The 25,628-nt window shown below is 40.1% G+C and overlaps 2 protein-coding genes across 6 annotated transcripts; one reads left to right on the top strand and one right to left on the bottom strand.

Annotated features, from left to right (window-relative positions):
- Positions 1-1,902: 1,902 nt before the first annotated feature.
- Positions 1,903-14,642, top strand: tspan33b (tetraspanin 33b). Its single transcript, XM_038707027.1, has 8 exons — positions 1,903-2,086; positions 5,299-5,356; positions 5,845-5,972; positions 6,154-6,228; positions 10,135-10,230; positions 10,607-10,735; positions 13,022-13,183; positions 14,574-14,642. The coding sequence occupies exons 1-8, from the start codon at positions 1,991-1,993 to the stop codon at positions 14,640-14,642; spliced, it is 813 nt and encodes a 270-aa protein (XP_038562955.1). The 5' UTR covers positions 1,903-1,990.
- On the bottom strand, positions 4,503-24,481 carry ttc38 (tetratricopeptide repeat domain 38). Of its 5 annotated transcripts, none has more exons than XM_038707019.1 (15): positions 24,361-24,481; positions 23,784-23,861; positions 23,610-23,691; positions 22,041-22,212; positions 20,811-20,984; positions 19,647-19,722; positions 19,165-19,284; positions 18,959-19,018; positions 18,701-18,739; positions 18,156-18,237; positions 17,622-17,787; positions 16,180-16,339; positions 15,644-15,717; positions 15,205-15,304; positions 4,503-4,643 (listed from the first exon to the last, which is right to left on the bottom strand). In XM_038707019.1, exons 1-14 carry the CDS (start codon positions 24,388-24,390, stop codon positions 15,217-15,219), a joined length of 1,401 nt encoding a protein of 466 aa, XP_038562947.1. In that variant the 5' UTR covers positions 24,391-24,481; the 3' UTR covers positions 4,503-4,643; positions 15,205-15,216. The 5 variants fall into 5 exon arrangements, with proteins under 5 accessions (XP_038562947.1, XP_038562946.1, XP_038562945.1 ...); XM_038707018.1 differs by having other exon boundaries at positions 4,503-4,638; XM_038707017.1 differs by lacking the exon at positions 4,503-4,643 and adding an exon at positions 5,028-5,963.
- Positions 24,482-25,628: the final 1,147 nt, after the last annotated feature.

Raw genomic sequence — 25,628 nt, 5'->3', positions numbered from 1 at the left:
TTTATAAGGAGACTATGTGCCAGACTATCTCTTAACCCAGTGCAGTTAACCCCAGTAAAACACAAGTGCCCTCTTGAATGCCATCCATCCATCGTCAACCGTTTATCTTGCGTACAGGGTCCAGGGAGCTGGAGCCAATCCCAGCTGACATCGGGCGAAAGGCGGGGTACACCCTGGACAGGTCCCCTCTTGAATGCCCCTTTCGTAAATAAAACAAGATAATGTGCCCACTATGTGTACAGGAGCTAGCTTTCGTCAACTCTCAAAAGGCATACATTTCCAATGAATATGCGTCTACATGGGCCCTAGGCACATTTGAAATTCTTCCCCCCTGCCCTGTTATTGCTCCACTGATAATATCCCCTTTTGACTGTTTGACCGACACAGTTTGGGACTGCATAAGTTGCACTACTGATCAGGCAGAAATCTCACCAAAAATCCACACACGTTAACTTTAGTATCTCCAATAAAGTGGAGCTCACAGTCTGAAACAGAGCAAGGTTGTGCCTCAGTTTATAGATGTTTATATTACAAAACTCTACCAGTTATGTTGCCTCTCGTCACAACTGTCTGGACTCACAACGCGTGTTGCACTTAATTACTATCACGGTTGATGCCGGTGTTGCATCAGCTGGGCGGAGTTGATTCACGCTTAGTCAAAAAATTTCTCTTGCGGCGCCCGCTGATATTTTTGTTTTTTGTTTTTTTTACTGGGGGTTTGGTTCGTCTCGTTTCCAGTCTGGCAGTAGCCAAATGGATAATGTATGGATGGAAGGTATGTTTGGCAGAAGCTTCATATTTACTGTACAGACATGACAGGGTAGAAATAATCTTATCTAACTCAGCAGAAGTTGAACTATTTCTTTAAAGAACACAAAAGGTAAAGTAAAATGTTGCACGACTAGGAAGGGCAAACTTCCCAATTAAGCACCTGTGGGACTAAAAACAGAGCCCTATCCTGTCTAAAAAAGAGAGATCAATCTCATTAAGTCTTCATGTACCTCGAAAGGCACAGTGGTACTCCACAAGAGATACTTGATGTAATGATTAAAAAAAAAAAGACATTGTGATTAAGTATTCACATATAGTATCCCTATTGCCAAGGACAGATATAGATTATTTATGAATTATAAGCTAGCATTAGAAAAGACCCAACACTAAATCTTTTATACATTCACATTCACTTTATAGTCGCATGATTTCTTTTCCTGTACTTTATCCTCAGATAATCCCTCCGGTCAGTCTGACAGCTGATCCATTTTGCCAGACGATTATCAATTGAGTTTTACATCTAAATCTCATTACAGAATAAGTGGCCTGACATTTTTGCTTCTTGATTCATTTGAGTGTTACTTGGCTGAAATTCAGCATATTCACTGTCAAGCACAAACGGACACAGCACATCGGAAACATCGGCCTGATGTCATTTAACTACATTAGATGTCCTTCCTCTCAAATATGTCATTGTCCAGCCTTTGTCAACTGTCATTCTGATCTATTCCTGGCAGGAGAGTGTCTCTCTTTGAAGCTGTAATTTGTAGACTAGAAAACAAGCCTTTCAGAAGCAATAAACATTCATTTTGAAACACAAGGGCAATGTTTGTAGGCCTATAATACAGGATCTAGCTAACTTTGAGGTGACAGAGAAAGACAGCAAGAGTGCATGGAAGTGAAAGAAGGTCTACAATCTAGCAGCCAGCTGACAATACTCCAAAGCTCCTAGGCCATTCAGCTGCAGTCAGCCAGAGATAATTTTTGTGTAATCAGACCCGTATGTCTACATAGACAGTTCTGGGCCTTACCAGTATGGCGGGGGAGCGTCACCGCCAACGCGCCCCCCTTTTTTAGCCAGCCTGACACCCACATACCCGGCAAACGGCCCCCTCCTCACAGATTCACATGGCAGCTGAGAATCTGCGAGGTGGGTCTGGATCTGGGGACTGTTTTGAAGTAAAGCTGTACACTCTGCGTGACTGTAAAAACACCAACAATGGACAGGAAGCAGAATCTGAACCGAGCTGAGACATTCTCCTTCGTCAACCCCTGGATCAGATATTTTCTCTTCTTCTTCAGCTTCTTATTTTGGGTAAGTAGAGTAGTAGGTAGAGAGCACTATTACACTGTGTAGTATAGAGACGCCATAACACAGCTGTTATGTATTATACATACATTTCTAAGCATACAAATCACTAGCCATCAGGAGGTTGTAGCTTTCCAAAAATGCCAGATCTGCTTAAAAAAGGAAGGAAGCCAAACTAGAAAGGCAAAAGAAAAAAGCTTATAAATAATAAATGAAGGAATACAATTCACATAGTATCCAGAGTTGCAAACAGCAGGAGCACCCAGCCTCCCCGCTGCTACCTATTTTAAGTTTACTACAGTTATATATGGATGCTTAGATTGCTCATACATCACTGTAGCAAATGTTGTGGTGCATTCCTATCAAATCAGTGGAGCACTGACTCATACTGAACTACAAAATGCCTGGCAACTGTGTAAGCCTGCTTGTAGTCTGTATCTCAATGTTTCTATATATTTTCTGTCAAGTACTGTTTCTTGAAAGCCATTGTTGAACGAATTGTGGGCCACAGTGTTTCACAACATGACACAAATTTGTGAGTCCGAATCACCAAGTGCCAAGGGTGCTTGTACCACAGGGGTCACTTCTGCAGTTGCGGGGGGTATGTGGAACCATCCAAATGGTTGAAAAGGATAGCTAAAAGTAACTCTTGAAATAGATTACATTAAATGGATAAATGGTTACACAACCCTGTACGCAGGATAAGCGGTTGGTGATGGCTGAATGGATACATGGTTAAAATCCCTCAGCAGTTGCTTACACACACACAAACACACACACATACACACACGCGTGCACCATTAAGTCACCCTCTGACTCCCTCACTTTCCTACATATAGTAACCACTTTGAGCACACGGATCACATCTGTAGCTGGTACCTACAACTCCATCATATCCCTGCTCATCCAATCCTACACAAACACAGCGAGGGGGCAAAGAATGTAGCGCACGCTTACTGTGTTTAGAGCCAATCAGCAATAACTGCAGCCCCAGCAGCCACACAGCCCTGCCTGCGTTGACTTTGTTTATCAGACACGAGCTCAGAAGTGAACACTGCAGCCCTAATCCATCAGGCCTTTGTCCCCGCGTCCCCATGGCTCAGTTCAGCTGGCTTTCACCTCTGCGCACAATCTGCCGGGAGAAGCCTGATTCATCCCTTTGAAAAGCCTGAAAACAGAGCTGGAATACATTCACTGTGTGTGTGCTGTTGCCATACTGTCACCCATATTCACATAAGCACACACAGTGGCAAACTGACAAATGGAGCTGCAGGTGCACACACTCCAACACAACAGAGAAGATCCTTTAAAAAAACCCTGTGCTTTCAAAAATCTTTTATACACTGCAGTTGCAAAGGAAATGTGAATCCTCGATGTCTTGTGTTTTGTCAGCTAATGTCTGGTCAAAGCAGATGATTGATGCAAAAATGTGAGGGATATAAAACGTTCCATATCAAAGTAACAATTGACTTATCCAGAGCACATGGAAAAATTGGGCTGGACGTGAAGGCTGCCAAACAAAAATTACACCTTTTTCATAGCAAACTATGGATCCTCATGACCTCCAGAGATCCAACACTTTTAGACAGAAACAAAACAAATCCATGTTTATACAGGCATTCTTCTACACACACAAACACACACACATTACATTACACAATCTGAGGCTGGAAATGAAAGTCAAGCCATGCATATTGTTATTCAAGGTGAGAAAAGCAATCAAGGAAAGGAGAGAAATTAGAGTTGACAATGCAATCAACGGGAAGCTCTAATTCCACGTTTTTCCACCTGTTTTATTGTGTAGCTTCTGTTAGGGTGAACTCGCATATTTAGCAGCTTTACAACAATTCCTCAAGCGACACCATTACTTACAGCGCACACACTGCTGTCTGTGCCTGAATACTGTCACTGTTTTCAGACCTCATTAAAGGAGGTATTCTTCCCTTCATCTGCTGCATGCACAGTGTGGGCTGCCGACATCTCTTTTGTGTTCAATATTTTACACAGTAGGAGCTTTTTTTGCTACTGTAATGTTTTCTTGTGTATTTTTTGTAAGTAAAAGCACAAAGCAGGTCTCAGACAGATCAACACCCTGAACTCCTCACACACACACACACACACACACACACACACACACACACACACACACACACTCTTTCACCTTCTCTGATTTTTCTTCTGTCTCTGCTGTTGTAGCTCAAGGCACTGAAGAAAAAATGTATCCATAGTCTACCTACAATAATCAAAACCCTGCTAAGCGTGGGTTAACCATGGTTTTCTAACCAAGGTTTTCTAACCAAGGTCAAGTTCTACTTGACAGGGAGACTCGTACACAAATACTCTCATGTAAAAACTGAATATAGAATTTTGGAAATCTGAAGGCGTTGTCTCTGAAAAACGAACTCTCCTAATTCAGAAGATTAAAGCCAAGATCCATATGTTTATTTTTTGCCCACTTACATCCATCTGTCTGTTTATGGTAAACACATAAACGGACTCGGTTGCTCTGCATACTCAGCATCATGGGGAAAGGCTCCTCGTCGCTAATCTGATCGCACCTGTTCTGGTTGACAGCAAAACAAAGTCTGTTCAAAACAGCACATTGGAAGCAACATTTTTTCACACATCAACAAAGACAACAAAAATAATAGAGTTTGGTGAGATTGATACCACTCTGTCTGTACATTATATTTGAGGCTAAAGTCAGGAGACAGTTAGCATAGGTTAGCATAAAGACTTAGTGGGAAACAGCTAGCCTTGGAAACGTGTCGATTTAAACACTTCAGTTTCTATATGGAGTAAACAAACAAGACAAAACATGTTAATTTAGAGCTTTAGAGGTGCTGGGAGGCCAATTTTTTTATTTTTGGACAGAGCCAGGCTATCTGTTTCCCCCCAACGTGGCCTGGATGTGGCCTCATATTTAATGAACGATACGAGAGTGGAATTAAGAGAGAATCTTTTCATTTAACTCTCTGCAAGAAAGGAAATAATCTTATTTCATAACAATGTCAAATTATGCCAAAAAATGCCAAACCCTCGCCCATGTCTGGTTTTCCAGCCAAAACTACCAGACGATGACTTATTTATGCAAAATATGAAACACCATCAGATCTGAGCAACAATGAGAGAGAAAAGAAAATAAGTGGCCTGCTCAATGTGCTATTTAATTCATGTCTTTTTGTGGTTGAACCTTTACAATGTCACTTTTTTCCCAGGTTTTCTCCTTGTTGATTGTTGCCATTGGGGTGTATGCTAAAGTCCAGAAAGCTACAGGTACATCCCTGACACACTTTTTCCTTATTCAGTTACACACAAAAGTACTTTTTCACACTTCACAAACGGACACTGCCTTTGTCACTATAGAAAGTGAACATTTTTTATAATCTGTTATGTCAATTTAGCTCCTGCTTTGTGTTCACGGTGAATCAGAGAACTGTGATAAACTGTTCCTTCTTACATTGCAGCCTCTCAAGCTGTGCTGGTGCGAGATGGCGGCCTATTTTAGTCGCACACCCGTTGAACTTCCCCCAACACGAGGGAATGGCTTGTAATGCTCAGAGGGTTGGAGAGGTTTAGCTTTACCCTTTTTTCACTTTGAGTCATTATTTTCTGAATTTAAATCGTAATATATGGTAGATGGACAAAAAAGGGTTTGACGGAGGGTTTGAAAGGAGGGTAGAAACATAGAAATAAAAACAGGCTGGAGTAGGAGGAGGACAGATATCTAAACAGGGGGTATTGTGTTCCTGTCTTTCTGCCAGACACGGTGCGAGACACGTTCCTGATCGATCCGGCTGTCATCCTAATTGTGGTGGGGGTGGTCATGTTCTTCATCACTTTCTGTGGTTGCATCGGAGCCCTCCGAGAGAACATTCGCCTCCTCAAAACAGTAATAGACATAATAGACACATTACTTATACAGGCGCTGTGTTACGCTTCCAATGCTTTAGTTCATTTAACATTTAATCCAAAGCTTAGACTTGCATCTCATGTATAACAACACATCTGACAGATATGATTATTAGTCTTAGTCAGACTATGTTTTCAACATATCTCTTTTCTTATTCTAGTTCTCCTTCAGCCTGATATTGGTCTTCCTCACCCAGCTGGCCATAGCAATTCTGGGCTTCTTCTACTCTGATCAGGTACTCGTCTCTATAATATAGTCACTACAAGGTCATATTTTGTCTCCAGCGCTCTTCCAGTGTCCCCCACCATCAACCATGAATGCCCCTGAGATCCACTGATTTAGTGTATTCTTTCCTAGCTTTTGGACATTCTGTGCATTTGTAAACCAGTTTATACAACTTAATAAGGCACGGCATCAGAACACACAGGAGGGCCCAATGAGCCCACAGGGGGAATGTCTTGTAAATGTCTGTACCACACAGCAAAAAAAACACATATACACCAGTACTAAAGTGGAAATCAGTGTCTCTATCTTTAAGTCCAGAAAATTTCAGGTTTGTTTTGTAGACTGCCAGAAAAGATACAGCTTAGTTATCTCTGTAGGACGCACCGACTTAAACCGATTTGACTAAAAAATACTTAAACGATTATTCCAGTTTATTGCAACTTGGGGTCCTATATTCAGTTTTACACACACACACAGATTTGGACAGTTTTTTAAACAAACCCACAGGTCAGCAAGGCTTAAATACTACAATTACTACCCATGCTTTCCATCACAGTTTACACACACCTTATGGTTCAACTATGACCTACCGTACTTGCTGTACCTCTCAGTGCACATTGATTGTCTCTGATATTAGGGATTATTACAATTAAAGTGTTTTTGTGTGTGTTTATATGATTGTTTTTGTGACTAACTCTGGCAAGTATTCTAACCACAATTATAAGTGTACTGTTGATGCACACTATTTTCCTAAAAACATATAAAGGACTTTGAGGAGTTACTTACAGTTGCAAAAAATGGAACACTGTCGAGTATTGTTTCCTGTTAGTATAAAATGGTACAGTGTTTTGATGTCTCGTATACTAACTGCATAAACAGTACACCATAGATATTTGTATGATAGTACATGTTGTACTAAAATAGTATGTAGTGTGGACTTGAGAGACTTCAATCAAAAGGTGATATTGCATTCTCAGTGTTTCATCTGATTAAATTTTAGAAGCCTCAAGCGGTGCACTAATACAGTGTTGTCAGAAAAATAAACATAATTTTGTGTGGTGGATTATTTTATTCTATCCATTTAGAAAATAATTATTTTGTAACCCTTTGTAGGGTATCATCGACTAAAAGTGCCAGTGTCTGTGTGAGAACAGGTAACCCACTCAGTGAGTGCATGTTTGTATATGCCCTGTATATGACTGATTTGGAGTCCGGGGGGGAGGGATGGATCCCCCACTTAGTATTCACTTGTCTCCTATAGTAACATCCCATTAGGGCTCCACTGGGAATAAAAACACAACAGCCAGAGGTGGCAACATTCCCTCACATCAGTGCCTGGTGCCCAATGATACCTCTCCTCTCCCTTGTGTTCTCTGTCAGCGCCCGGACTGCCTGCTGCTTAACAGAGCAGTTTAACAACCCTCCCAGCATCCTGACTCTCTAAATGATTCAAATGCTTGAGCACTTCAAAGTGGAACCGAATGTTCCATTTCAACAGATCCCTTGAAGGAGACGCTAATGACATGGGGAGGTGTGACGGTGGCCGAGGCCCACAAGCATACTGTACCACACGAAAAGACGAGAAATGCTGGAAAAATCCTTAAACAGTTTAGTAAATCTACTTCAGGATAAAGATTTTAGGCTATTTTAATACAGCTCACAGTATTTATCAACATAACCTGTTCTAACACAGACTGAAATGTGAACAATTCCGAAAGCCTTCAGCAAACTGCTCACTGAAGTTCATTTCCAGCTTAATGAAATTTTAAAGTTCAGCGGCTTATTAGCATACAGCGCTCCCATTAGCATACATTACATCTGAACTCAGTCTGTATAACCACGGCCCCCCTTGTTTTCAGAATTTTAAAGGATGGAGATTTGCATGAAATACATTTTTCAAACATTCTATTTATATGTGAGAATAGAAAATCTAAATATTAACAATGCAAGGCCTCATTAATACCCTGTAAAGGTAACGGACAATGAGAGCTAACAAAATAAAGTAGCACACAATTTTAATGTCTGAATCAACCTCATTTAGTTTTAAATCGTCATTACAGATTAAAACAAATCAATGTATTTCATTTCTATTTCATCTTGAGTTTTGTTTTTTCAGCTCAAGTGGAGCTGATAAAAAAAATCACATCATAAAACAAATGAGCAAGTTTAAGCAATTATCAAGCTCATAACGTAAAAACTGCATGTGTGCTCAACATTTTGTATTTGGAATGTAATGATCTCAGAGGGAAGGATGGTTTTATTATTATCGTTATGCTGCACTCCTGTAGCCGTCACACTGCAGCAGGAGCTCCTGCCGCGCTGCTGTCTTGTTGCAATACACCCCACAGAATGCTTGTACAATACAAGATGTTAACCATTTATGTTTATTTCATATGGACAGATACAGTGGGGAGAACAAGTATTTGATACACTTCTGATTTTGCAGGTTTTCCTACTTACAAAACATGTAGAGGTCTGTAATTTTTATTACAGGTACACTTCAATTGTGAGACTGAATCTAAAACAAATCCAGAAAATCACTTTGTATGATTTTTAAATAATTAATTTGCATTTTATTGCATGACAAGTATTTGATACATCAGAAAAGCAGAACTTAATATTTGGTACAGAAACCTTTGTTTGCAGTTGCTAGGCCACTCCAGGACCTTGAGATGCTTCTTACGGAGCCACTCCTTAGTTGCCCTGGCTGTGTGTTTCGGGCCGTTGTCATGCTGGAAGACATCACCTTCTCCCATTCCTCCTCTGGATCATCCAGATGGTCATTGGCAAACTTCAGACAGGCCTGGACATACGCTGGCTTGAGCAGGGGGACCTTGGGTGCGCTGCAGGATTTTAATCCATGACGGCGTAGTGTGTTACTAATGGTTTTCTTTGAGACTGTGGTCCCAGCTCTCTTCAGGTCATTGACCAGGTCCTGCCGTGTAGTTCTGGGCTGATCCCTCACCTTCTTCACGATCACTGATGCCCCACGAGGTGAGATCCTGAATCTGGAGCCCCAGACCGAGGGAGATTGACCGTCATCTTGAACTTCTTCCATTTTCTAATAATTGTGCCAACAGTTGTTGCCTTCTCACCAAGCTGCTTGCCTATTGTCCTGTAGCCCATCCCAGCCTTGTGCAGGTCTACAACAGGTCTGTGACAGCCAGAATTCTTACTGGTTGGTAGGTGATCAAATACTTATGTCATGCAATAAAATGCTAATTAATTATTTAAAAATCATACAATGTGATTTTCTGGATTTTTGTTTTAGATTCAGTCTCTCACAGTTGAAGTGTACCTATGATAAAAAATTACAGACCTCTACATGCTTTGTAAGTAGGAAAACCTGCAAAATCAGCAGTGTATCAAATACTTGTTCTCCCCACTGTATGTGAGCATAGAATATTCAATAGGGAGATGCACAATATCATAGCGTTTATAGCCTAAAAGCCCATTTGTAGCATGTCCCTACACAGCATTTTATTAAAAAAATAAATAAATAGATTTAAAGTGCTATGCAACAATATGAATGTAAATACTATATGTATGTTACATTAAAAGGTAAAAATAGATGAAATTCAAAAAAAGCCTGACTGACCACCTGATCGACCAAAAAATTAGCCCAGATATGATCCCTTTTGAGTTGTTTGAGAATTTCCAGTGTCTGTGTGTTTCACAAAAATACACTTATTCCTCATAGATGTAGCTCAAGTAATTAACGGAGCCACAAAACCTGAGGTTCCACCATGTCACTGAGCCCTTAGCAGCCTGGTTATGGAGACAGTTGTAGATAAGTTCACCTCTGGCAATTTTAACTAAGTTATAAAACTTAACAGATTTAATTATTTAGAACTCGTCAAAGTCAAATTTAAGCTATTACTCTAATGTTTAAACTCCCCCATGTCCACTCTCTTAGACTCGGGATGCTTTGGGAAAGTTTGTGAAGAAAGCCATCGTACACTACAGGGATGACCTGGATCTGCAGAACCTGATGGATTACATCCAGAAAGAGGTGCACTGGCCAATTCCACTTAGCTTGCTTTTTTCTGTAGCTTTCCACATTACACAAGTATTCAAATTAATCTCATCTAGCAGTTTATTGAATATGTCAGAGCACTAAACCAGGAAATCACAACTTAGAGACCACAGAGCTATGTGTTTCATGTTATTTTTGGCCTCATTGAGGATTTGCCACAAGAGAGCCTACATGTTCCATACAGTTCCTGCACTCTGTGGGTCTTCCTCGTGTGATATTCCTCTTCCATCTGCACACACTGGCACACTTGAGTGGCTGGGTTTTCCCATGGGAGAAGCCCAGATTGGCAGGATGTACAGTACAGGTTTCTAAATATACTGTGCCCTCCTCTCTCTCTCTGTCTCTCACCCAGTTCAAGTGTTGTGGGTGGAACAACTACACAGACTGGTCTTGGAACCTGTACTTTAATTGTACACATGAGAACCCCAGCTCCGAGCGCTGTGCTGTGCCTTACTCCTGTTGCACTCCTGTTCCTGGAGAGGTGCGTGCTTTTCTATATGGCCCCATAACATACACTGTGTGGACAAACCAATAGAAAGGCTTTATGGAAAACTATTAGCTGTACTGTAAAAAATAAACACTGCTTCAAAGAACACTCATATTAGGTTGAATGCCAGTTAGCATTTGTGATATAAAAAGAGATTTCTGAGTAATGTGAAGCAACTAACTGAGCTCCAAGGTGCACACCTACAAGTTTCAGCTTAGGTTCTCGACCTGCACTTAAAGATTCCACCGTTGCCACTTACAGGCAACAGCTACGGTTTAAAACTAGGTTACTTGCATAACCTAAGTCTTTCAGTAACACTAGCGAGATGTTAAGACGCTATGAAAAGAGAACTGCAAATGTAGGTATGCTGATGGAAATGAAAGTAATGGCTTCTGAACAGATATTCTTCCTGCAATTTTAAAAGGCAAAGAGCATTAGCCTGGTCCCAGACCTCTGGATTGCTGCCCACGCCTCAGATATGTTCAGAAATTCAAATACTGTAGGTCTGGTGTCGTGCCCATTGACAGCTGTTTCCTCCAGTTAGAGAGACAACTGACCAATCAGAGTTAATTACAAGGAATTAAGACTGGGGACACTATTTTGGCTATCCAGCTACATTCATGAAAAACGGTGAAGGAAAAATGGTGACAAGGGTGGATGAGATCAACACAGCTGTACAAGCTGTTGTCGACTTAGAGATAACATCTCTTAAATCAACATATTTCCTTGATTTACATGAAAAATGCTAAGTTTAACTGCAACTAAAGCTTCCATGTCAAATGAAAATGATACTGGCTAGCTAGGGACAGATCCCCTACTACTGATTAGTTGGGGCAAAACAAAATAACTGCTTCCTCCCAAGAGGGCTAACATGAACTCAATGTCAGGCTGCATAAGTGAAGTGAAATGAAATGTCAATCTCCTGAGGTTTAATGAGTGTTTCACCAGCAGTTGGCTGGCTGTTATTAATTAGAAAAGATTAGAAACATTAGAATCCAATATGATCTATACAACATACTAGACCGTTAGTGGTCTGTGGATGCTGGAATGAAGCCTTGACACTGACAACCATTATTTGCATTATTTTGACATTGGATACACAAACGGTGTCAAAACTGCAGAAGCCATTTATTTTTTTGCCCAGAGGAGACATCATGAAGCCTACATCTGCAGGTAGAAACTGCTGCTGGTATTACTTTCCTTTCCCTTGGGGGAAGTAAGTTGTCATGTGCAAAACTGGTGTGATAATGACCACCCACTTTCTCCCTTGTGAAGAATCTGCAGCTTGCATGAATGATGAGTGCACCTTGGGTGTCTTAATAAGTCATGAGATTTGCATCTTCTTCTTTTTTAAGAGTTCAGAATATTATAATAAATCATTGGGAAAGTATTTAAAATCAATCCAAACTGCATCAACATAGTTACACAAGCTGAAGCCAACCAACTGGGATATAGGGGTCATATTCAACATGTAGAGCGTTAATATGCAGTCTAACATGCAGCCCACAGAAAAATTACCAACCTTAGTAGCAGCGGTAGCAGTGGGGATTTACCAGTTTCAATTTAAGCCCTTTTTCATGAAGGTTTTATGATATATTGTCTGCACAGAATCAACACAATGAAATGTGTGCAGATAAGGGTGCATGCCAGCACACAACCAGTATGTGTGTAAATACTGTACTCATGCATGCATGAATACACACATTTGTACCTGCCCAAAAAACACATACAAAATGCTTGTGTAACCTCTGGGTAGACACACAGCAGTACAGCTTATTGGCCACCAATGACAATTCCTTCTAGTTTGTATGAGGACATAAGACTAAAGAGTGCATGTAGATCCATCACACAAATATTGATTAGACATCATGCTACACGGAAAACGGATCACAGCAACCTTTTTCTACATGGGTGAAAAATCAATTAATTAAACACTAGAAGAGCCGATGCAGTGCTGCAACCTGCTGTTCATAGCCTGTAACTGCATGGCTGCTTTAGGAACTGAGTAGCATTCCTTGTCACATCAAATGTTCATGATTGTATCACTCTCTTGCTGCTTTCTTCCCTCTTATTTTATTCCAATATTCTACAGTCAACTGCAAAACTCTCCCATGGCTGTCACAATAGTTGCAATACAAAATTAACATAAGATGTGAATGAGCAGTATCTTCTGAATACTGTTTCCAGTGTTTCAGGTTCAATCGTTCAAGAGAAAAGGATTAAAAGGTAATCTTTTGTTAACTGTGACTCTGTATTTGCCTTTGTCCATCTGGTACACAGGCAGTGATCAACACTATGTGCGGTTTTGGGATTCAAACCCAGAACTACCTGGAAGCAAACAAGCTGATCTACCCGGTAGGCTGTGCGGACAGAGCAGTTATGTGGATCGAGTCTCATCTGTTGCTGGTGGGGGCTCTTGCCCTGGGTCTGGCCTTGCCTCAGGTAACCCCCCCCCCCCACACACACAATGCCCTCAATGCAGGCTGTGCACTAATTGCCAGCAGTCCTTTGCCATTGGTAACCTCAGACAAATCTGAGTTGAAACAACTTGGGTCTTGTTCTAAATAAGCTCACATACACAGGTCAATAGAGGCATCAACTGGAGGCTCACGACATTGAGCGTATAGCAATCAACATATTGACGAGCCCTGTCCCTTCAAAAGGCAGACTCGCATGGTGCATTTAGACGGGGCTGTGAAATAGTCCCAGCAACACTTCATCAATCAGGACCCTGAACCTTTCCTGAAGTAACACACATACAAATCAATTGGAGCACGTCCAACAACTTCCCTGCACAAGTAGTGTCACACGAGTGTCACACAGAATAACGCTGTCCTGGTACAAAGAAAAAAAAAATAGAATAAAAATCATATTATAAAAGAAACCAACAGGGTGTAGGGTTAATGGGAGGCCATTGGGATAGAACTGATTTAAAATGGAGGGTTATACCTAGACAGCAATAACTAGGCACAATGGGACAATGAAATTTTAACTGCACATTATTCATTTATTACACTGTTCTAGACCAAAAGTGCAGGTTAATGTGCAACTGCGGCAGAACTCTGCAAGTGATAATGTAAGATTATGTGCCTAAAAATGGAGGATACTAATGACTCCCTCCTACTCACTGAGCACCACTGCACAACACACCTCACATCCCACAGCATTAAGTACTGCTAATAACTCAAGTCAATATGTTAGATTGACCACGGAAATTGAATTAGCTCCTATCAAAAGCTGCCTGAATAATTAGTGCGCTTACTTATCAAATTGATTCGGGTACTGTCACATTGCATTCTCATACAGCTTTAGCGCTGGATCTTTAACCTGATCCTTCTCGCTCTCATATCTGGCTGATTGGTTCCCCAAAGATTATGCTAAGACGGAAGCGTGAGAATTACCCATGAGCCCTGTCAAAACAATTGCATTAGTATTTCAGTTGCTTTGATGTGTGGTAAATCTGATGATGAAGATCTCTTTTCTGTCTTGCACACATCCTAACTAAACGCTATTACTGGATTTGTCTGCATAACAAGCCGCATTTGAATCAAGCTGTTAATTATTGAAAAGCTCTGTTAAAAGCTGCGTTTGCCACCGGATGTGTGAGTTCTCGCTGTGAGAAACATGCTGTGATCAGCTCTACAAGAAGTGATGTGCATACATTGTTATAATCCTGTAAACATGACTGTACAATTATTTCAAGTGACACAATTCACAAAACGAGCATTGCCCTACCCCCACCCCACCCGAGGGACCTTGAAACGCTCGGCACAGGCTGTACAGTTACAGAGAGTCTGTTCTGTAATCTAAAGTGGTTGCTTCTGTCCTCTAGATTGCAGGCATTGTGCTGTCCCAGATGCTGATCTCTCAGATCCAGGATGAGATTACCTCAGTGTTGTGAGAGTGCGCCGACACAGGGGAAGAGGAGGGAAGAAAAGAATTTACAGTACTCCTCTGACATGTCACTGCCACAGTTTCATTTCTTATTGTTAACGTGCCGTTGTCTACGGACATCAAAGTGGGGTGCACTTTGTCACATGCAAAGTGCAAAATGTATATTTATTGGTTTTGAACATGGTTTTTGTAATAATCTTGACATGAAGATTTTATTTCTGAAAATAATTTATATTTAAATGTGATGTTTGCTAATAAAAGTTCCACTGCTCTATATTGATTAGAGGAGTCAGTTTTGTTAGCTAAAACAGTCGACTCATATCTCACATTATCATTCAAACTGCCAACCTGTGAATCATATTAGATCACAATATTGACAAAGGTGCAAATTTGTTCACTTTTAAAGCTTAACATGAATAGCAATGTAAAAGGGCACTGAGCTCTACATCGGAAAGAGTGCCGCATTAAAAAGTTTCAGATTTTTTAACAATGCCAAGATCCTGCCAGTAAAGGAGTCTTATATTGTCGTGTTGCTTTAATGTTTTTTGCATGGGAACTTCTCTGCGCACCCTGCAGTCAGTCTAGTCGTGAAGAGCCAAGGCTCTCTGCATCAGACGATCAGTCAAAGGGGAGTTCGGCCTCACGGCATCGCGCTCCGCCAGAAGACATCTGCAGGAATTCAGCACAGCACAAGACATTACAAAGAAATGAACACAGATTCAGAAAGACTTCGAGCTGAGAGGTTAACCTGATCAATAATGAAAATATAACATGGTGTACAGAAAGGGGATGTCATTTACATAATGGGAGTTACGTTCTATAGTTGTGTTCTATATGTATGCATGCATCTAAATGGAAAGACAGCAACTAAAGAACCCCGCCCCCCAACAGCAGCTACATGGTATCATGATGATATCCAGTGCTTCAAATAGTGCAAAACATTTTCACAAAATTGATGGCAAAAACATTTAGCCATTCTGTTTGGCATGAAATCCCTGTGTGCATTACCTTCCCAGTTTGTGATGGTGCTTATTCTCGGATTTCATGGCTGCATGAATGAGAAGCTGATTGAAGAGATCCCTCTGTAAACAACAGTGGACAACCCCATTAGTGAGCACACACCTGCCCCAATGTTTTGGTCTTACACTGTATGTATGTACACTGTTGCACCTTGGGAGCCATTTTTTGTCTGAAGACAAAGACCATAAGATGCATAACGTCCATCTCCATCCATCAGAGATTCATTATTCATACATTGGTGCACTGTGCTCCACATTCTCACACCATGTAGTATGTCCACTGACTGAAAAGCTTTTGCTTTTATGCAGAGCGTTCTTTGCCTCTCGCCTATTTCACGACAACAGGGATTTCTGTTATGCTCATGAAAATAATTCAGCATGATCAATGGTATCCAAAGAAAGTAAAGCCTCAAGGCTGTACTCTTTTCAACTGTGCATAAAAGCAGTCTGGTTTGGACTTGATTTTGCTTCATTTGTCTTACTTGCTTTGAGTTTCCCACAGTTATTTATTTCTGTGGACCTTACCTGAGCATCACTGCCACCTATATCTACCACGCGGTAGCGTAAAGGGTACAGCAGCTCCACAGCTCGATTGTAGTTGCCCTGGTCGTACTCAATCATGGCCTGACACATTGGTATACCAACAGTCCCAGCCAGCTGATGTTGCTGATTGTCCCCTGGCTCTCTGTGAAGGAAAGGACTGATTTATAACTAAAGACAAGACATTTGTTGGTACAGCTAGAAGGTTTAGAAACTAGTGCAGGAATGTTTTTGGGGTATACATTTGTTTAGGAATGGCAAGCATATGGTGTTTATTCTGTTATTTATTATTTTTCATCTAGGCTTATATACTACTCACCTAACTGTTTCACCAATGAGGAAAAGAGACAAAGCAACATGTTGCACATTTATTAAATTCATACAAAAGACCATTATTAAACACTTTTTAAGAGTAGTTCTTTCTGAAAGATATACATGTGGTGTAAATTTTTTTTTTAAAACTTTACTTTTGGAGATTTCAAACAAACAGGAAACTGTTGAAATAAACTTTCGAATACTAATTTCATACAATAAGGGACTCTGGAGATTAATTAGGATTTACAGGTAACTTTGCAAAACAACTAGGCTTTATAAAGGAAACTCTTGAGTTCAATGAACATAATCTACAGAACAAGCACCAGGTTGGTTTATTTCTACCGACTGACAATGGTCTTACAGCATTATTCTACTGAACTGTGAAAGGCATAAACATCTGAGTAGGATTCACTTCACTGTAAGGCAAAGGATTCCATACGGTTGTGAGGCTTTCCTGGATAACCTTATGCTTATAGTCACTGCCTCTATATGTAAAATGTCATTATGGCAAAAATATGGACTGTGTAAAACTGCAATCCTTCCAAACCAACAGTAATAAAAGTGACACGTGAGTGATGGAATAAAATAAATGCAAAGCTCAAACATGTCCTCATCACTTGCCTGCTAGTTCAAAGTAGATCTGTGTTGCGGACAACATTTCTGTTTCTTAGGAATTGACTTTCTAGAGCTGCTTTCCCGTCCCAAAGGTGCATCACTCACAAACTCTTGTGACTTGCATTATATTATGCAACACTGAAAAAACATGACAATTTGAAGAACTGGTTTTAAACGGCAGCTTTTCTATGGGTTGTGTGGCGGACTAAATGGACAGCACAGGCTGTCAGTGGTCAGGGATGCCAGAACACATTATAACCACAAAACTCCACAGAAACAGCAGCAGCTGGTACATCTGCTGCAGAGGGAAGACCCCGGTCTCTGAGATGGAATGCAGCTCGAAATTCTCTTTTCTCTCTCTCTCTCTCTCTCTCTCGCCATCCTACGCTCAGCCTTGTTTCTGCCTCGGTTTTTACATAAGGCTTGTGTGGCTCTTATGTAAGGCCGATAGAGTGTTGAGGTTTGCAGTGAAGGGGAGAAATGTTTAGTGAACTTACTTAGCCAATTCCTGGAGGCCCTCCAGCAGACGCCGAGAAGTCCCGCTCTCTTTAGCTCCCAGCGACACCATGAGGAAGTGGAGGTCATTAAACAAGGTCACGTGATCATCGGTGTGAGGCTGTGTTACCTGGAGCAACTCTCGCCAGCGGTCCTTCACGCACACACCTGACACATGCACCAACACAAATATAGTAAAAATGTGGGCAGAGGTTCTGCTAATTACATCCATTTCAAACACAGCACCTTGAGTTTAAGATTAATGAGGTATGATAACTGAGATTATCTCACCTCATTAGGAGTTTCACTTACACTATCTTTAATTATTTCAAATCAGACATTTCAGTTGCCCTTCAGGCCGTTAGTAACACTTTAATAATTGCTGCAGCACTTTCATCAGGCCAATCAGTCTTCAACACGTGCCATTTTCAGAATTTAAATCAAACTCATCATTTTCATATTGTATTTGATAGACTGACTGGTAGATCAAAAATCCCTTCAGTTTCCTTAAATCACCATACTATCTAGTATCTTACCCTCCATTTCAAGTCTGCTGAGCATTGAACAGGCATCTACAGTATCCAACATGGATCCTGTGGCTTTACAACGTCTGAATACCTTAGGAAAAACAGGACACTGAAGGATGTAACATGGAACTGCCTCCACAGAATGACATTTTTCAGAGAAACAAGTTTTTAAAAAAATGACGTTTATGTGTTGGTAGGTTCCCCCGATGCGAGGTTAAACATTCATGAATTCCAGCTAACTTGAAGTAAGAATGTCCGTTGTGTTCAGATTTATGGAAGTGTGAGTAACATTATGCTCTTATGTTCTTGTAAAGGTACGAGATATCAAAGGGCTTTCCTTCAAAATAGTCGCTCCTATTTTTAGAGGGAATAAAAGCTTTGGCAGTTGACACTAAAGGGGATTGGGGGGCTCTAACATCTTCACATGGATTTCACATTGCTTTTAGTCTGCATCCTCGGTGTTCTGGCACATGCATGGATCTTAAAAGAAGTGCGTATGTACTCAGACAGACATGCCATTAAAGTTTGGATGCAAACTCTCAACACAAACCAACCTGAGCGTCGTATATTTGCAGAGCGGCTTCGTATTGCCCCTGTGGAGGAGGAGGAGGTGAGAAAGATGAATTTGAATCATTTCAGACTTGAGAGATAAGTGAGGTTGATAGATTGTGTCGCACAGATGCAAACACAAATTAATCTTGAAATATAAATCAACTCCAGACTTCAAATTACCCAGGGGAAAGGATATCATAAATACAAGTTCCACAAACACTCCTACAGTTTTGACAGAGAAAACTCATTATAATCTTTACCTTCTCGATGAAGTACAGAGCCCAATGCCAGTAGTTATGACTGGCCAGCACATCGGATACCTGGAATTAAACAATACATTTTGAAATATTTTCCCCAAGGGTATTTGAATTTGTAATTTAATTCAGTGAACTTTGACAAACCGCCCCAAACTGTACAAGGTTGATGAGATGGGATTCATCAGAAAAACACAGTGCTACGGTTGTACCTGCCAGTCTTTCTCTCTACCCTCCATGAACTTCAAGCCTTTGTCCACCTCTGCCTTCATCTCATAAACATGGGCTACAGAGTGGACAGCCCAAGCATCATCTGGAGTCAGAGCGAGGCCCTGTACAAGAGAGTTTAACCGTATGAAGAAATACAGATGCAGAAAAAAAAATGCTGTCATTGTTACACTGGGCTAAAACGACAATTAAAAAGTAATGGCATGCTCAGCTCTTTTGTTTCATCTATGAAGTTTATCAAGCTTTTTTTCAAATGACCCTCGTGTCACAACAACCTTGTATGCATTACGCAGTCATCACAGAAGAGTCTTACACAAGAGAGCTGCTTATTATTGGCGTTCGACAGCAAATTACTTACTGCCAAATTGAACAGACACAATCAGCGCAGGGACAGACAGCCTGGACCACCCTGCTACGATAATGGCAACAGTGCGTAAGGCAAACTATAATGGAAAAAAAATATCACCTCCATGGCTACTTTCTCAGCCTGGTCATAGAAGCGAGTCTCCAGGAGACCAAAGGAATACAGTCCTTTCAGATAGCTGAAGGCACAAACACACGCACACACAAAAAAATCTCTCATTACGAAGTACAATTTCAATTCCATTTATCTAGGAGGATGAAAAGCAGACACGGGTTTTGTGAAGAATATGCCGCAAGCAATAACAATGATAGCTAAGGGCCATAAAATGAGAGTAATTTGAAGTGACCCCAATTTGCTTTTTTTTGCTTTTTTAAGTCAACATGATCATTACATTGGTGTCAGCTTTTTGGGTGCCATCACCCACTTTTGACCATGTTGTTAACTGCCTTCACACTATGTGGGAATATCGGCTTTCATTTTCACTGTGGTAATGCTGTGACAGTATACTGAGGGGTTTTCTCCATAATACAAACATAGCTTGGAGAGATCACTGTTGTGAGACATGAGTGTCACCATTAAATTTTAAAATATGAAATGGATTTGGATGTTTGGTCTGACGCATCTATATGCATATATCTATCTATCTATCTATCTATCTATCTATCCACACACACACACACACTATGTGTTGTGACTATGTGTTGTTCAAGAAAGTATGCGGAAAGTTGTCATACATAAAGGACAAGCAAAATGGCAGGATGAAGGATGAGTCTACTCTGTGTGTGAGAAATTACACTCTGCAGGTTCAATCACCTCAATAGACTTTCTTGAAACCCTCTCTACTCAGTAAGAACCACATCCCTCATTTCCACCAGCTAACCAGCATACTTGTTTTTCTTTCATGGCTGTTTTTGCTCACCTGCAACTCAAAAAACATTTTTAAGCTACATATATATATCATTCATATATCAATACATGCATATGCGTATGTATTTTCCTGTGTCATAACATTTGCATATTTAATGGAGCTACTCCAGAAAAAACAAATTGTTTTAAACCTGCAATCACTAATATTTTTTTGTCCATAGTACAATCACCATTCTAATTTCAAAATGTTCAGTATTACACATTAACTATGAACAGTAGAAATATGGCGGCGCAACGTGGTGGACTTGCGGAAGGGGACCCACTCCCTCTGTAGATAAAAAGGGCGTATTCTAACGAATAACGGTTAGCTTCTCATGAAATGTATGCTGTCTTCTATACCTAGACAAAGGCATATGTGGTTTCCAGTGGGGCAGCACCCTGGCCACAGAGTCCCTCATCTGGATTTGGGCTCCCATGTAGAAGTAAGCATCATGGGCAAACTTGAGAGCCAGCATATCAGTGGGGTGATCGACCAGAATGTCTTCCCATGCATCGCAGGCCTTGGGAAAATTCCTACAAGACACATGAGTCAATGTTAAAGACAGGCACAGTTCTGTGAAGCAATGAAGAACAACATGATGAGTGTACCATAAGAGTGACAGAGACGTCAATATGCTTTGTGCTGAATGGAGGGAACCAGAGAAACAAAATGACTTCTCAACATTAAAAGTATATCCTATTATACCATGGAGAAAAAAAGACACCGCAGATCAAACAAACATTTTACTTGCTAGACCCTAACTGAAATTTACAAAGAGTCTTTGGCACCCAATGTAACACATGAATAGTGAGGATTTAAAGCATGTGGCTGCATTACATGGGGGGGAGAAAAAGATGAACTTAGGAAGAATGAATATTGTCAATAACACACATTCTTGTAGGTTTGACGTCATTCATTCACAGGCAGCCTGTTTCTTCTGCTGTGGTGATAAAAAAAACTGATCTCTTCCCTATTGGGACCTAATGTTGTAGCTCACACTTCAAAACTGTTACACTAAATCAGTGGAAATGTCTATCTTGTTCAGATATATACACACACACACACACATATATATATATATATATATATATATATATATATATATATATATATATATATATATATAGATAAGAAGACTGCAGTGATACAGTCCCCTCCAAAAGTATTGGAATGGTAAGGCAAATTCCTTTGGTTTTGTTGTTCACTGAAGACATTTGGGTTTAAGATCAAAAGATGAGTATGAGACAAGAGTCATTTAGTTTCTATGCAACAAGACTTTATTTTATACTTATTTTATTTTGCAGGATGCCTGTACAGACAACTGTTGTCTGTTAGGAATATGTTTCTCAGATGAACATTTAAAATGGTTATGATAATCTGTTGTTTAAGTGATGACTAATAGTTCATTTTTATAACATCACAGTTTCATACCTTATATCCAAACCTTTGGATCCCCTATTACTATTACAAAGGGCACTTGTTGTCTTGCGACTCCTCTTTGGTAACAACTGGCCCTTGTCCAACCATATTCTTATTTCTCCCTCTGTTTTTACTACTTTTGCTGTGGCAATCCTGGCTCTGGATCTTACCCATGTGAGAAGAGCTCTATAGCCTTGACATGGAGCCTCTCTCTGGGAGCGATGTCCTGGCTGTTGGCCAGCTCCACTGTTCGCCTCACAGCGCTGGCCAGACGCTCATTCAGGCGAGTGGAGCTCGTGGTTGCCACCAGCTCAAGCCCCGTACTGATCACATGGCCCATAACTACAGGGAAAACAGATAACAATGGTCTTTTCTTCTCGACTTTCTTACTCCAATTTCACATGCATGAAAAATCACATGCGCTTTGATGTGATGGCAATGTATATAAAGGAGCACCTTTAAGTAATTGTATTTATTCTTAAGCAAAGCCAACCAACAAAACCTTTTGTTCATGTTTAATAAGAGATAAAATTAAAACAAGGTTTTGTACCCATAGTGTGCCCTTAGGGTAACGTGACATTGCTCACTAGTAACTCACTGTTTATTTTGACTTACAAACTGGATGCTCCAGTCACTAATTATAATTTGAACAAGCTCCAAGAATAATTTTCTACAACAACAACTAAAGTAAACTTTTATGTGGTTACAAAGTTGCTAATGATAAATACATTGTTGTTGTTGTTTTTTTATTTAATTGAGCTTAAACAAGAACATCAGCAAAGACAATTGTGTTTTATTTATACATTCAGACTGGATGCATCTGTTGCTTATGATTCATGTTAGCAATCAAATTAATATTAAACCTGAAGACCTCAATTTGTTTTCCTTATGTAACCACAACACAGATACTGAACGGCTGGATCCTGTATTTTTCAGCAGTCAAGTTCCCCAACAACTTCCTGTACAACGGAAGTTTGATTCATCTACATTTAAAAATAGCCACGACTTGATGACCGCTCAAACTTAACACATCGTGATAAACAGAAGCATCTCAATCATCGACAAGATCTCAAGGTCAACAAATCAATGCTTTTGGTAAATAAAATGACAGTACATGTGACAAGTTGTTTCTAACTATCCAAAGCTTCACCGTATCAGACAAAGCACCGGTGTAACTAATAACAGTTATTATGCCTCAGGTCCACTGTCATTAACTGGTTCACCTATACGGACTAAAATCATTAATTGCACCTGCGCTTTATGTGCACCTACAAATACCAATATAATCGTTAAAAAAGGTCCATTTGGAAAGTGTCTGTCTTTGTTTAGCTGAGCGGTGCGTCTGCCTTTTACAGGTCATGGCCCTTCTATTTATGTGCTTATGTTACTCGGTATGTTTAGCCTAATTTTACATTCTTTAATGACCCCAAAGCATGAGAGACGACTAGAAAGCTTTAATGACTGTTGCTCCCTTTATCCAAGAACTCCCTATGTTTATTTAAAGTATAGAGGGTCAGTGTCATTTTTAATTAGGTTATTTTTGCAGTGGATAAATTTAGCACGGTAACCTTTATCCCCTCATTTTAATTTTCTTCATCTTCATTGTTCATAAACACTGATTTGCTGTTGCCTCCTAGCCAAGCCTACTTTTACAGTTTCCATGCGTCATCAGGTATTACCTGGTTAAGTAAAGGGTGAAATAATTCAAATACATAATGTCTGACCACATGTATATTTACCAAAGTTGGGGTCAGCTGCCTGGACAGCAGAAATGCATCCTTCAAATCCTCCCAAGGTTTCATCATTTCGCCATTTCACATACTAGGAGCCAATCAAAATTGAGATGTTGTAAAAATATTATACAGTAGTGTGCATATTAACACTGTGTGCATGTGTACGTAGGTGCAGCCTACCTGAGTGAGGATGGCGTCATATAGTTTGCAAGCCTCATTGCTGCTGGTGGTCAGTGGAAGACCCTCTGCCCTCCATGCCTGTAAGGGACACGAGTATTAGGACGCAGAAAATTACTGTATATATGAGTGTATCAATACACACACGTTGCCTTCTCTTACATGTCACCCAAGAGACTATAAATTGTGGACACCTGGCTTATATTTAAAGTGAATGGGGTTCGAGATCGATTCATCCCACCCTATAAACTGTTTTCAATGTCAACGTTACAAAGCAAAACTGCATGTCCCGAAAAAGACACTGATTCAGACACAGTTATCCATAGCATACATTAACATTTGATACATTTCTTTGTTTGCCTGCTGTTGCAGTTACCAGCCTAACATTCACAGTCTGTATTTTGTTAATCCCATCCCACCCTTCCCATATCGCCATATTTTCGCTTTAGTTTACTCAGAACCGCAACACTTCTCAAACGCCAAACAAACAGAGTGACGTTTCTCTTCTCGTGCTATTCTTTTGCCAAAATCTTTACCTTTTTATGATGTTGCTACTTCTTTCTGAAGCCCAGTCACTAACCTTGCAGTCCCTGAAACTCGGAGACAACATTTTTTAGCTGCAGCTTCTCCAAACTTTGAACCACACGCTGGAGATTCAGCAAATTATTAGGGGGAAAAAAAAGACCGGACGTTAACTTGAGTCGACTTGCTTTCAAAATAAGTGCATGTAGAAAAATTTGTACCAAAGTGACCATAGATTGTGGGAAGTTATATTTACTTCAATAATAAACTTATTAAGTGTTTTCTCATGTTAATGAGAAGAATGGACAAAACTCTGCACTGTTACCTGCGGGTTGAATTTCATGCTTTAATTTTGTTAACTGGCCTTTAGCACACAGCTTCTTGACGGTTAAAGATGCATTCTACTAATTATAGACATAGATAAGTTTTCTTGTACTGAGCAGGATTGGAAAAACAGTTGTCTTCTGTGGCTCTGTCAGGTCTGAGAAAATGACCCATCATCAACGGTTATTAGAGAATAACAGAGGTGGATAGAGCAGCCCAAAGACGTATTTGACTAAGAGTAAGAAAGTATTTACTAAAAGAAGAAAAAAAACAATGGTTAATTTACCCTTAGTCTTTTATTTGATGTGGATGTGACTAGAATTGTTTTAGATGGTCTTCCTGGGGTAAAGGTAAGTGAACATACACTTGTATTTATTTGTGATGAAATGACAAGTCATCATCACCTGATCAGATAAACTGCCACATTTACACCAGGACAACATTCCCAGTGTGCATCCATCAAGTGTGATTACAAAATATTGCATTAATATTATGGTCTGTTAGTACTCCAATAAGTAAATTGAATTTTTTTAAATATAAATTATTTTCTTGTTGTCCCCAAAAGTAAATTAAGATTTGGCAAACAAATCAAATAAGGAGATAATTCTGTGATGTTTTTGCTAATGTATTGCTTATTAAATCCAGGTGTGTTCACCTCTTTATGCTGAGGAAGATCATCTGTGGTTGAAACATTACATCAGTCACATCCATCTGTAGCCTAAATATTAGCTGCTAGTGCCATTTGAAAGCCATGCACCATGCTGTAGCTTCATGCATTTTATACTCTGTTAGAGCAGGACAGAGTCATGTGGATGCTTGACTGCGGTAAATAAATAAATAAGTAGCAAAGTAGCACGATGAATGTATCCAAGAGTAAAAGTAATGATTTTTCACTTAAAAAACTACTCAAGTAAGAGTAAAAGTATGATGCATTAAAACTACACTGACAAGTACAATTTACTCAAAAAAGTTACTTGAATAGGCCTACATGTAACGTAGTAA

This window comes from Micropterus salmoides, unplaced genomic scaffold (genome assembly GCF_014851395.1).
Source record: "Micropterus salmoides isolate LMB-PRFRI ecotype aquatic unplaced genomic scaffold, ASM1485139v1 Ms_hic_scaffold_8, whole genome shotgun sequence".
In the NCBI taxonomy this organism is placed as follows: Eukaryota; Metazoa; Chordata; class Actinopteri; order Centrarchiformes; family Centrarchidae; genus Micropterus; species Micropterus salmoides.
This window is presented reverse-complemented; position numbering and strand designations above follow the sequence as displayed.